General features: G+C 37.1%; 1 protein-coding gene across 1 annotated transcript in view; it reads left to right on the top strand.

The window, feature by feature from the left end:
- Nucleotides 1–4,833: 4,833 nt before the first annotated feature.
- The window catches only part of LOC103597401 (serine/threonine-protein kinase Nek10-like), a 38,489-nt gene continuing 28,597 nt past the window's right edge, over nucleotides 4,834–14,725 (top strand). Inside the window, exons 1-2 of the mRNA XM_008581236.1 lie at nucleotides 4,834–4,894; nucleotides 4,994–5,134. Of these exons, the coding sequence (XP_008579458.1) occupies nucleotides 4,834–4,894; nucleotides 4,994–5,134 (202 nt within the window). The remainder of the gene's footprint in view (nucleotides 4,895–4,993; nucleotides 5,135–14,725) is intronic.

Genomic DNA, 14,725 nt, shown 5'->3' with positions numbered 1-14,725 from the left:
AAAAAAGGGAGTTGGTCCCAGTGAGAAGAAGTCACAGAGAAGTGCATACCTGATCTGAGCACAGCTTCCAGAGTTTAGAAATCAGACTTGGCCCTGGCTAAACAGTACAGAGAAAAAGCTGAAGCATAAATTCTCGACTTTGGTCACCCGAGATATCAAGAGCCAATTAACCAATTAAGCCAATTGCCTGCTAAAGAACTAAAGTACCTCCCTAATAACTTGGGAGAGGCTTTCTTGGGCAAATGGGCCAGGCAAATGGATATAACATGAGCAAAGGGAACTAAGAAGGGCAGCTCCTGCCACCTCAGAGACGTATCCAAGTCTCAAGGCTGGAGAAAGGAAACATAATATTAGAGCAGGAAGGCACCCTGGTGAGCCAAGCCATCATCAGATGATGAAACTTTTTTCAGGAATATAACTCATGGCAAGATCAAGACAGGACCAGTTGTCAATTTCATTAAAATTTCCAACTTTTCAGTCACTTTTAGATTTGATCTAATATCTCCTGCCTCCATTACTATTTGCTGGGAAAGAATTAATGGGCTTGACTTTTACCAGTTTTATGTGGGTTTTATAGGTTCACCCAGTATATATACGTAGACAGTTCTTCTAATCCAGGAAGTCATAGAATTTTATTTCAACTTATAAATAAATTATTTTGCATAGCAGAATTTGATAAGGCACTCAAGGGCTTCAGCCTCTTTAACTATCACTTACACTCAGGTTCTAGTAAGCTTTGGCTATTGTATTATGATTTCCTGAAGAATATTTATTCATTTATTCAATTGATGGATATTTATTACTGTGTGCTAGACATGTGCCATACTATCATATTATGCTTGGTTCATCTTTACATTCTTCAGAGCACAGTGTATTGCACATAGATGCCAATCCACAAATACTTATTAATAGATGAGTGAGATGAATGACTGTTATATTTGTGTAAATTCTGTCTCTCACTATAAAGGACTGAAATATTGCCTACTGGCTTTAACTATAGCCTTTGACATAGCCACAGCTTAAGGCTCTTTTTTTTTTTTTTTTAAGAAAAAAGATCCTGTTGCTCAGGCAACAAGATTTCTTCATGCCTGCTTGCATCCTGTTGCCAAGGCAACAGGATATAGTGGCAGGCTGGTTTGAGCATCGGATGTTCGCACTGTCAGAGATGCCTGTGGTTCACAATTGCTTTGAGAAATCAGTGTATGCATAATTGTATTTTAGAGTGTGCTCCTGACTTTAGTCTTTGTATATAAAGATGATTGTGGGTGTTTGTGACCATACAGGGTCACAGATGTGACTGGAAAGAGCCTTGTGTAATTTTAGGACCTGGGATCTTGCCTTCTTTTAGCAGAAGTTTTGCTAATTTTCATCTGTGGCTATTCTTCCCCTACTTCTTTTTCATAATCTGTGTCTAGTTTTACTTTGATTGAATAAATGCCTGAACTGCTTGATCTCTACTTGCCAGAATCAATCTGGCATATCTGCCAGTGTCACAATCCAGCAGTCTTACAAAAAAAAATACATTATAAGAACTTTATTCCTCTTCTGTGACAGTTCTAAACTTTCCTGGCTTATTGCTCACTTGTTTCTAGCTATTATTTGGAGTACAAGTGGCAAACCACAGAAGCTTTATACCATTTTCTTGTTATGATACCAACTCCATTAACATTATGAATAGATGACAGTCCTTACTAAATATGAGAACTCTACCCCATGTAATGTTGCTTATTCACATAGGACATGTTTATGAGTCTTGCTGCATGAGACTTTCAGCTGTAAAATGCCACTTAGCTCATATGGTGTGGTCACGGTAGTCTCAGAAAGCATTATCTTAACATTATAAGCTAAGCCTCTTGTTTTATAATGTTAAATATATATATATATATTTTTTGGTCAACATCAGTTTAGTATTGTCCACTTTAAGCAATTGAATTAAATTATGTGATGCCCTTATAATGCCTGTAAAATATTTCCTTCATTCAGAGATATGTAAAAAGAATTCCAGTGAGAGATAAAATTCTAGAGCTTTATCTCCTTTATGGCCAGGACTCTTCTGACAAAATAATTGTCCAAATAATTCATGCTGTGATTTAATTAATTCAGTAAAAATTCTATTAAAAAAATCACAAAGCTAATACTTGCATTGTTACCTTACCTGTTAGTGGTTTGGGGTGGAAGTTGTAGGCTAACGCTCCTTTTTAGCACTTCAGTTTTTCTTTTGACTTATCTGGATGAGGTCACACGAGATCTGAGGGGAGCTGGAAGTGATGACCTTTTAGAATTCTTTCAACCTTCCATTTCTCTGAAATTCTTTTATCAGCTTGAAGTGCTACTGGTCAATGACCATTTCAAAACATTTAGAGAATACAAACTTCATTATGTTAAGCCTTTTTACCAGAAAATACTTCTGGAACATTCTCTTTGTGTTAAACCATTTTCTAGCTTAAGCTATCATGGGAAGACCACCTTCTGTAGTCACTGGACATGAGCATTCAATGTGATTCAATCTAGAGGTAGACTTCCCTAGGCTCTGCATGATTTCGTCATTTGTCCATCTGTGGACCCAACAATTGCGTAGTTAAAAGCTGTCACTTCTGATCACAATGAATCTGTTTTATTTTGAAATTTCAGATGACTATATTTTCTTGTGGTTAGTGATATAATATCCAGAGAAACTGACATTTCTTTTCTGCTCTACCTATGCAATCTTGTAAGGTCCAAGACTGTGAAGACTGTCTTTTTACCATTCCATCTCCAGTGTCCAGCACAGTGCCTACACATAGTGGGCACTTTATAAATATTTGTTAAGCATATGAATGAATGAATATGCAATGGTTCTTTTAAAAAATTCCCTAAAGTTTATTAAAGAATTTAGAATTATATCAAAGAGCAGCAACTCACCGTTGTCAAGGTGGTTTATTTCACATATGCCACTAGCATACACTATACATAACACTTTTTAATACATAAAAATGTTCGAAATGTTGGATTCTTCAGGACATCTGAAATAGTCATCTAGCTAACTCAGCATGTGAGTGTTATCAGCTTTTCAAGAGCACACCCAAATCTATGGGTAAAAGTTTTCCACAATAAAGATTGTATTTTCACTCACCTTTTAAAATAGTGGGGTCTGTGAGGTATTGCAGGTTTAGCAGCTATGTGGCATGACTGTATTGTTGTGTGTATGAAGACAATGACCAACACCTTCTACAGAAGGTTCTGGAAGGCACTGTTAAATATGAAGGCCACCAGGTGCAGGTGCCTCTTGAGCAATTGATATGTGGCTAGGGCAGCTGAGGAACTGGATTTTTAATTTAATTTAATATGAATTTAAATATGAAACAATGTAAAATATTCCATATATGTTGAAATGATGGTATTTTGGATGTAGTTAATTGAATAAAATATTAAGATTAGTTTTACTTTTTGCTTTTTTTTTGATGTGGCTACCAGAAAATTAAAAATTATGTTAGCTTGCATTATATTTCTATTGGGCAGCACTGGACTCATCTAGAAGGCTAAGGGACAAAGTTGTTCAGAAGGCATCTGCTGGGGTATGGTGTGTGTGCAAGGATATGAGGTGTTAGAACAGATGCTCTGCTCTTCAGCTCAGCCCTGAGCCTGTCCCACCCACACATGGGCACTGCTGGGATCATGCCTCTTTTTGAACTCTCTGAGGGTGGGTCCATTGCTTTTCTTTCTTTAAACATCCCCCTTATACCAGGGATAGGGAGAGCTTATAAACTGTCTGAAGCTGGAAAGTTTCATTTACTTTTCAAAACTCTGGAAACTTGGGGTGAGAATGGGATAGAAAAAATACTGGGATCAAGAGATGTCTGGCTTGCTTGGTGAGGGTCAAGGGGGGATGGAAAGCATAGGGCAAGGACTCATAGGTGGATGCAAAGATTTTGGTATTATTCTAGTACCTAAGTTGGGTGGTAGGTAAATGAGTGTCAATTTTTTTATGCTTAATGACTTAGGCATCTGTTGCATGTATGTATCAAAAAAATTCTGAGATTAAAATGAAAGGGTTGAGGCAAGCCAGGTTTACTTGCATTTGAATTCCTATATTCACTCCTACTGAGCAAGTACCTGTCATGTGCCTGTACATTGCAGATGTTCCATGTATTTTTGTTGGATTGCATTAAGTTGAAGTATAGTTCTCATAACTCCTCAGAACATAGATGTTTCTCATTTGATTCCAGAAAACTATTATGAAATTGGCTCTAGGTTACAGTGAGAAAAATAAGGCTGAAGGTTATTTTTAGATATCCCTGGTGGGGTCTAAGTCTACCTCCAGAGGGTAGTAGTTTCTGAGACCAACTTTCAAAATGATCAGGCAATCTAGAATTTGGGCAAGACAAATAAGAGAAGTTAATAATATTGGAAGCTCTAGGAAAAATAATCTTTTTAAATGCAAAAATCATCTCATTTCATAGGAAGAGCTATGGGGGCATTTTTATTCTTATTTTTTTTAAGACAGCAAAAACAAATCATGGGAAATGCCATATATAAAATTTTTAATGTTATTTCTTTTTAATACAAAATCAGTATTTTGATTTTAAGTGTAATAAGGAAATCATTTATTACACTCAGATTTAGGCTCTTAATCATGCTTAGAGCTTATAAGCAACTGTGGTGGAATAAGTTTCTTCCATTTGCCAGTAGAATGTCAATTCTACTCTGTGTTGAAATATATTTATTTTTCTCTTTATTAAACTCTTGAGAGTGTCTTGAGGGAAAGTAACCTTTATTTATGTTTCTAATGTAGACTGTAGCAGAGCATAGGCTCTCAGTAAATGTTGTCAAATCCAAGTTGAATAAATCATCCTAATGACCTCTAATTCTGTTTTCAGGGACTTCACTGGTGGAATAGGATCAAGACCAAGACCAGGTAACTTAGTGCTGGCAGTAATAAAATCAGACATATCTCCCTGAAACTCAATGTGATTTATGTTACAGTTTCATATCTTTCCCCTTTTTATTTCTTCAGCTTTGCTGCCTCTTGACCTGCTTCTGAAAGTGCCACCCCTCATGCTCAGGGCCCACGTTAAGGAACTAGAGGCCGAGTTAGTGACAGGGTGGCAGTCCCATAGCCTTCCTGCTGTGATTCTTCGCAATCTCAAAGATCATGGTAGTACTTATTGGGTCACTTTGATGTTAAGCACACAATGGGCACACACAGAGTTGTTGTTGGGCCTAAAATGTCTAAATAATGTTTGGGAGGTACTTTTAACACAAATAGCAGGAGAATTCTGTTTCATTTGTCTACCACGATTTGTTTGGCAATTTGATGATATCAAAGTGTTTTCTGTGTTCACTTATTCATTGAAATATTATAGGCTGTTCTTCCCAAATTTGCATTTCTGCCTTAGTGGGAATGTTAAACAGTTGAACTTTCGGTGCTTAAAGGGTGTACCAACTGACAAAATAGTGATGGTGTTTTACATAGGTGTTTCTATAAACTTCACACCTATGTGATACAAGACAGTGAATCATATTTTTTTCTCTCTTTACTCTGACACAAATAAATCTTTTTTAGTTATTTTTATTTGTATTTAATTAAAATGACATTATATTACATTATTTCTCTAAACAATTCTTAAAATTTATGAATCCTTTAAACATAAAGGATTATAATAATAGTTTGGGAAGAAAAGAATGTGTTAATTAATCTGTTTTTCATTTCTGTTAAAGAGGACCAAAGTCCAACAGTAACAGTAAAATTATTAGCTAAATCTGGACAATTCAGAAAAATAGTTTAATTTGTTGTTCTTTTAACGTATGTGTGAGTGTATGACTCGAGCATCAAGTTCTATTTTACTATTATGGTTAAATTGGGATTATTGTTTAATGCTATTTTCACTTTAGCTTCCTAAATTCACATTCTTCTGTGGAGTCGACATGTATAGTGAACTTAAGCAATATAAATTGATTTGCTCTACTATTAGCCCATGTCTCCACGTTTATTAAATTTGCTTTGGGAGAATTATTGACAGTTTGGGACTATCAGCAAAGATGCAAAACAAGATGGTTTTATTGTTAAGATGCCCAAAACTATCATGTTGACCCTGATCTTTTCCTGTAATTTTGGCAAAGGTGAGTTCATAACATAGTCATGAAGTTAAAATGGTTGTTGTTGATTGATTTTGTAACAGCAAGAGTGAATACACATATATATGAAAGCAATTCACAGTTCTGCTGTAATTTATAACAGGGATTCTTTTTCCTAAAGAGCATGTTGAGTTAGTTCAGTGTAAGATTTGATTTTATGTCAGTGATATTGATCAGACTTCTGGACCTTTAAACAATCTATTTACATTATAGCAAAGTTGCATATACAATGTTCTTTATTCCTATAGTTTTTAATACCATCTAATTTTTAAAAATTTATTGATTTATCTATTTTAAAAATTTGAATGAGAATACACTAAAGCATTTTAAGTGTTGTCAGTGAATGCTGAATTTGCCCATAAAAGAAGTGATTAGTTTTTACTATTATAGAAAACATTAACGCACATGGGAAAATTTGGGTTACCACCTATTAGGTATTCTGCTTTTCAATCAAAATGTTAAATCTTTATTATTCTCCATCTTAATACAAAATTGTTTTTTTTGCTTATTATAAAAGTCATACTTTTTGAAGTGTTGCAGGTAAATTTGGACTATTGGTCTTTATCCGATTTCAAACAACTGGTACCAGCCTCATTTACTTAGGTCAACTGATCAAATCATGCTCTATTCTAGTCATTACCTCAGTACCTCTATCCTAACTAAGAGTATAAAGAGGTGACATTGACACAGCACTCCAACAGTAAGGAAGTGAGTTTGGACTAAGGTGCTATGAGACATATTGGTACAGTCAGTTATGAGTTGTAACTTATTTCTCACTAAGAATAGATAAAACACTAAAATGTGTGAGTGATTTACCTAAAAAAAATAAGTAAATTATATTAGTGTATTTTCATTTACTTAACATTTAATTTACCTTTATTGGATGGAAAGTAATATGTTGGAATGATGCAACCAACATCTGCAGCCCTGTGTTGCCTAAATGTTGGGGGGTGGGGAGACTGGCAGGAAGGGGAGAATTTTGTTAAAATCTGGACATGCCCCCAGGAATATATTTAGTATATGAACATTATTTTCCACATGTTATGACAGAACAAAGGGTGCGAGCTATCAAATTAGAGTGCTGAGTAGCTGTACTGCAATATGACCTTTCCTATATGGTACTCCTAAAATATGGACTTCTGGGTTCACATTGTGATGATACAGCTGTATTTAATGGCACTTCCAAATGCCTGTAGAACAAGTAACCATGAAACTCTTTCAAGATAAGGCCATTATAAGTCCCCTTGTTCTATTTTTTAATACTAACTAAATTGAACCAATAATTTATTTTATATATATTCTTTGGGTTAAATAATAGATTGTAATTCCCTGCCAACAGAAATGAAAATTTAGGAATTCCTATACTGCATGGATGAAAATATTAACAGTAATTAACATGGAATCAATGAACAAATAATAAACAATTCTAACAAGTGAATTATTCTAGCTCTATTTCTCCAACTTTAGTCAGTTGTGAATTACCATTGCACAAATTTGGCCATATCTGAGTACTATTAAGTATGACTATATTCCTAATATTTTTATTTAACTTGGCTCACTTTCTCAATTTAAGCTTATTTACAGAGGAAGTTTATATTATTTCTATCAACAGGAAATCAGTATAGTATCACTTGTCATAAATAGATGGCAGTTGTAAAAATAAATACAAATCTAAGAAAGACAACATTAAATTCTGAGTAAATATTGTTGTCCTCTTACTCTGAGGTCTGTTGTCTTTGTTATGAAAGAACGTTAGCTGTATTTGAGAAATAGTGAGGTCATACTTGCACCATACTGAAACTTAATCCTTGATATAATCAGTAAAAAGGAAAGAAAATTGGAAAAGGAATACCTCTACCATTAAGCTATTTCATACTCAATCTACTTACTACATAAAACTAGGCCGTATGAGTGCTCCCTGCCTTAGGACACTCAATTTTTAAAAAATAATTGATTGATTCTGTTGTGTATAGATTCAAATCAATTAATCAAACAACTAGATATTACTATTTTGAATGAGAAAAGAAGTCTAGATTCTGTTGTATATAAAAAAGAAATAATCCTTTCCTCTTGAGGCAGGGGAAGGGGCATATATTTGTGAAAACTAAATCATACCAAAAGGTAATGCAAGAAATGTGTTTTTTGTCAAGTAATATTATAAATGCTGTTAGTATCACTGGGCCAAGTGTAAATTTTTGGGTGTCTGGGTCAAACCCAAATTTTAAAGTGCAAATGTAATGTCAGCTAAGAGTGTGGCCTAATTTGACTGGATTAACACTGACATTTTTCCCTCCCTTGCTCAGTTTTTCATTTAGATAGCACCTGACACCCAGGCAGTGAACTGATGTATGGGAATTCTTATGCTCTGCATTTTGGATAGTAATTGCCACTTCATGATTTCTGGGTGCTTGATTATGTTTTCTTATTAGATGACTGCAAATCTATTTTTACATTTGTCTTTTGTTTACAAGGGTCAGATCTAAATACAATAGTCAATGTTTCATCCAAATATTCTAGAGAGCACAGCCAATATTCTAGTTGTCCTTATATGAGCAACCTTTAGTAGCTTACTTTTAAGTTATTTTAAGTTAGTTATTGACCTAAAGTATTTAAAATTAATTTTCACAATTGTCAAAGTGAATTTAATAAATGCCTTCTCATTTATTGCATAACACTTTTTTAGCAAATAAAAATTTGACCACCAGATTTTAGGCAGAACTCCTATAATACTAGTGTATACCATGTACTTTGACATATAATTATATTTTTCTACATTGTTTGTTGGGATTTGGGATGCATTAATTATATTTTACAAAGAGATTGTAAGCATCTTCAGCAACGAATGTCTGGCCCATCTCCACAATTCGATTTCAAGCCAAGCACAAAATTAAACTGTCAGTAAATACTTATAAACATGTGCACATGTGTGCATGCACACACATGCAGGGTCTTCAAAAAGTTCATGGAAGGATTCATATTATCTTTTAATTCCATTTTTCCATGAACTTTCTGACATAGCCTCATATATCTTGACTGTGTCCTCTGAGATCAGGTCCTTGAAAACTGTTTATTGAGTAACTGGTGCAGACCCACCACTGTATACAATCTTGTTTATCTTTGCTATTGTATTAAAAGCAACTGCACAAGTGAGTTGAAAAAGTGGGAAACAATGATTTATATATTAGATTATTTTAATATTATGTATTTTACATTAGACTTTAGATTGGGATAGGAATTTGAGACAAGTTTTCTTTAACAATGATGATTTGCTTCCTAACTCTTCATGCCAAAGGAGGCACTGGGGGAATAGGTCCCAGGTCCCAGGAGGATGCTGTCCAGAGATGCAGGTTTTTTCATAGTCTTTTTTGGGTCATGTTTTTTCAAAGAGGTAATGTCACAAAAAGTTATTGATGGTCCCAATCTAAGACCAAGTGCAACCTGCATATCAGTGGTTAAATGGCAGGTCACACTTCTACTCTCGGGGCTTCTGCCTGTGAAGAAAGACTAAAAGGAAGGAGGGTTGAAAGCTACACCACTGTCTGGTAGGAATAAAGGGAGGTCAGTTGACTTGGGTGATGATTATAGCATAGTGTACAAAATAATTGAATTAATGGAGAAAAGCATGGTTCTCAAATTCCAAGTTGTCATTATTAATGATTTTTAATGGATTTAAAAAAATTTCAGAGTATTTACAAATACTTCTTGAACTGGTTTGTTGCACAGACCAGTTTGAGTATTGAGGATGGTGACAGATGAGCCAATACTAGTGAGAAACCTAGACATCAAGGACCTTGCATTCATGGCATTTTATACATATGGACATCTATCCAATATACGCCTTTAAAGAAATGTAGGTATCAACAGCCAAGAATCTATTTAGGGGCTGGGGAGTAGTTTAATTCTTTAGGGCTGCATAGTACATATAACCCATAAGAAAGTATTAATCATTGAATAAATTATTAATCTTCTGTTAATTCCCTTTCTTCAGGAAAAATGATAAAACAACTAAGGTTGTGGCCAAACCATTCTGCTGAAGCAGTCCACTCTCCTGAAAGCTAGAGGTGTCTATCGTCTGTCTGGGCCACCAGCCCACCTTCCACAAATGCTGAGACTTGTTCATTCTGACTCTAACTGACACTACTCAGTGTAGATTTAACAGATTACTTGTGATGTTTTAGATAATGTTCCAATTAAATTTTTTTATTTATATAACTATTTATTATTTTTATAGTATTGGATTGCAAAGTACAATTCTTGAAGTCATTCTTTAGTAAGTGTCCAAGTTTTCTTTAACCCATTAATGATAGATTCAGGTGAAGGACAAAAGAGCTGATTCCAAGAGCATTTGAAAAACAGGGATTTATATAGTTGGGAAAGAAAGAAAAGCTGATACAAGATTGCTAAATTAATCATCAATCTGGTGAAATTTCTACAGAACAATCATTTTTGTGATCAACTTCTTGATCGGGTATAAAGTTATAACAACATGTCATCAGTTTCTGCAGGGTAACCTCTAACACTGCAGGCTTGTAAATTTCCTGCACCTTTATTGGTGCAGATAAATATACTGTTAATTAAATATATTGTGACCTTATTCAAGAGTATTCGATTAGGATCAAGTAGGTTTATTAGAAAATGCTCTACCATGATATCAGAGAATCAAGCAGTTACCACTTTGCCTATTTTCCGCATTTGGGATAAATTTTTCTCGACCAGGTAATTGGACTGGGGAGAGGGAAGGAATCCCATCTTTTTGTTGTTGCAATCATTCCTTTTAGTTTGATTGGTTATCCTCTGCATCCATAGTGTTGAACATAGTGTGGTTTTCACACCACTATGTTTTTTTCCTTGATAATTCTGGGCTTCATCATAGTCATTCATAGAATTGACTTTAAGAAAGAAAAAAAAAAATCCCTCTGGTAGGAATAAAGGGAGCCAGTGTGACTTGGTTAGTGATTGTAGCATCGTGTAAGAAATAACTGAGTCAGTGGAGAAGAGTCAAGCTCCATGGACTAGATCAAGTGCGTATGTTCTTTAAAGGCCACAAATTCAGGAATTAAAAATGTAACATCCTGTATTTTCCCAAAACTGAATATCAGAAATCTAATCAATTAGCCTACAGGTAAATTTCAATGTCTTAGTGATTTCTTTATCATATTAGATTTAAAGTGTGATACCAGACAAATCGAGGATTGCCCTTCTCTCTGTTCTTCCTTAAGGGGAATTTTTGTTCCAAGGACTTAGTCAGCATTATGCTACCGGAGCTCTGAGACTGCCTGTGCTGGCATGGATCTAATTATCGAGTGTGGTCACCCTTCCACACTGTTATTCAAAGAAATGGTGCAGCCCTACCTGACTTCAAGTTCCATGCTTCCAACTGCAGCTGTGTCCCCTTGACATGAAGGCAAGAGCTCTGCAGGGCAAGCTCTCTCGCTCTGTCAGCTCACCTTCTCAGAGACATTGGAAGGTCGGCCTGCTCTTTCCACTTCTCTGGTCATGGAGACTTGAGAACTCATCAGAAGTTCTCTGCTCTGACACCGCAGGAAACTATTTCTCCTCCCCCTCAGCCCCATGCCGTAGTGGTGCAGGGAACATCAGCATGACTAAGGCCTCTCAGAGTTCCCCATGGGATCAAGACAGACGGCCTTACCACTCTCGAATCCTCAAATTTAAAGAGAGTTCTGTCATCCAGTTCTCCCCTCCTTGACCTTACCCCAGACTTTGCCCAAAGTGAGCTAGAATTTGGGTCTTCCCTGAAGCTTTCTTTTCTTCTTATCTCTTCATGCGCCCTACTCAGAGAAGCTTTGTCTCACCCAGGAGGGGCAAGAAGAAGAGCTTGCTGAGCAGAAGTTCTTTTGAATCTTTCTGCCTTCTGCTTAGACAATTGCTTTTTAAAGCCCAGGCACCTGCTCTCTCTGTTCCCTGCTTCCTTTCTGCCACCCCGTCTCAGGGCAGTGCTAGCCTCACACTCTGCTGCTCGGCTGGGGAGGCTCCTGGTGAGAGGCAAGTGCGGGAAGTAACGCAGCAGGAACTTCTCCACACAGCATCTCGCCATGTGTACTATGTAGACTCTTTCGGGAACTTCGACTTCAAAAATCCTGAGGTTATATTTCGTATTCTGAAAAAATAACTAAAGTGATAGCAGTTTCCAACTTGGGGGAACCCTAACCCCCCCCCCCCACACGATTAAACCCAAATAGGATGAAAGATGCATTACATGAAAGAGATTCATCCAGAATTCAAGAGTAAAGGACTTCAAAGCAGCCTTGCTTCTGTGGCCTCTTAACAGCTGTTTCTGAAGTTTCAAACAAAAAGGAAGTTTGTTGCCTGGTCACCCAGGGGCTGAAGGAAGCGAACGCCCTGAGGCAGATTCTACCTTCCTGTGGGAAATTCCACTGGGGTGGGGGCAGCGGGGATGCTGGGCCCAGACTGTCAAGTCCCTTCCTGACAATTTCATCCTGACTACTGTGGATCTGTCTGTTGGTCTATGTTGGGATGTAGCCCATGACCAAGCCCCGCAGTCATCATCTTCTCTGTCATTTGCCTGTCCTTTGATGGAGCGTCATTCTCGCCAGCACTCAGGCCCAAGCTTCCGAGGCCTCCTTGGACCCCTCAGATTCCCCACAGTGCATATGACCTCATCCCTCTTTGTTTTATTCCCATTTTCACCATGCTCCCATAATAGAGAAGAAACCAAGCCCAGAGAAGTTGTGACTTGCCTGAAACCATATTGCTGGTACCTAGCAGAGAGGGAATATTCAAGCCGGGCCCTCTGGCTGAGGCCCTCTGGCTGAGGCTCTAGGCCTCTTCTCATGAGGTCACCTTTCCTGAAATAGAGTCAGTCTCAGGCTCCTCACCCTCGTGCATGATGCCCACCTACCTCTTCAGCCGCACACACACTGTACCTTCTTATCGTACTGCACACCAGCTGTGCTGCACACTTGGCTGTTCTCCAGATGCGGCCCTCACTTAGCCCACTCCATCCTTTGCTGGCACAGTTCCTTCTACTTGGAAGCCACCACTCAAATACACTTTCCCTATGCCAAATCCATGTTCTATGCCTATTGAAGGTCTACTAATTCTTCATGGTCTTCTCAAATGTAACATGTGTTTCCACTGTCTGTCTCCCATCCTGTGGTTCTCTGAGTGAGAACCTCCCATGAAACCTTAGTGAATACAAGCAAGTTCATTTGTCTGACCAAGGATGCAGGGGTTGATTGCTGAACATTTGTACATTTGAACTGCAATTTTTTATTTCATTGTTATAAAAGTAAAGGAAAGAGGTGAGAGTGTACCTGTGTTGTCTTCCAACAGGACAATTGGTCCAATATAGAGAAGCTCATATGTGTTTTGGCCTCATTCATTAAGGAAAAATATTTTTTCCTTCTTCAGGGAGCTCCCCTTCCCTAATATTTGTTTTCTCCAGTTGTCCCCAAATTCTTGATTCTTAGCAGAGAGAATTCAGAAAAATAATAGGTTGATACTATATCTTGGTCAACTGGGGAATACAGTGTAATCCACTTTTTGTTCCATTTCTAGTAATTAGCAGCTTCATGTTGTCTGTTTTGCATTGTAGTTTCAATAGCTGCAAAGCAGCAGTGATAGGCAACTAACTAGGCTATTTTAAAGTGGTATGAGATAGTAAAGTAGAATATAGTGTACTGTGCAGGCTACAAAGACCTAATGCTTCCAGTTTATTGTATGTATATGCTTTCCAAAAATATTTAGTCAATTAAATGTTCAAAGGTATAAGTGTAGCACCATGTTAAAAGTAACAACCCTTTTATGAAGAGAAATAGTATTACACACTGGGAAGGAGTGTAGATATTATTTTACATTTGCAGTGACTAGAGGGATTGCCCATGATCACCCAGCCTCTGAGTGGAGTAATAGTTTAGAAGGAGAACTGGAAGCCTCTTAATTCCCATCTAGTCTAAGTCGGTGTAGTAGTGTTTTAGGGCCCACCTGGTTTCATGTTACAGTACTCACTTGCTCTGTGATCTTGGCTGGACGATTTTTTTTTTTTAATCTCGCTAAGGCTCAGTGTCTTAGTTCAAGCTGTTATAACAAAATACCAAAAATTGTGTGGCTTATAAACAGCAGAAATTTATTTTTCACAGTTCTGGAGACTAGAAGTCCAATATGAAAGCATTGGCAAGTCTGAGGTCTGTGAGGACCTGCTTCCTGGTTCATAGATGGCTCCTTCTGGCTGAGTCCTCACATGGTGGAAGGAGTGACCAAGCTCCCTTGGGCCTTTTTTTATAAGGGCACTAATCCCGTTCATGACCTAATTACCTCCCAAAGTCACTGCCTAACCGCCATCACCGTGGGGGTTAGGATTTCAACATATGAATTTCAGTGGAATAGAAGCATTTAGACCATAGCACTTAGTCTCCTCATCTGTAAAATGGAGATAAAAACAGCTACACTTCAAAATGATTCTGTGGATTAGATGAGACTAAATGTGTAAAATGCTTCCCAGTCTTGCCCAAGTGCAGGCTAAGAAAACACTGCTCTTCCTCCCCGGTCCTCCTACCTCACACTCCAGAGGAAAAAAAAAAAAAAGCTGTTTAGAGTCATTAGGTGATTAGTGTAAGCTAGCCAATATAAT

This window comes from Galeopterus variegatus, unplaced genomic scaffold (assembly GCF_000696425.1).
Source record: "Galeopterus variegatus unplaced genomic scaffold, G_variegatus-3.0.2 Scaffold2304, whole genome shotgun sequence".
NCBI lineage: Eukaryota > Metazoa > Chordata > Mammalia > Dermoptera > Cynocephalidae > Galeopterus > Galeopterus variegatus.
Note: the sequence above shows the minus strand (reverse complement) of the source record. Positions and strands in the feature narration are given on the sequence as shown.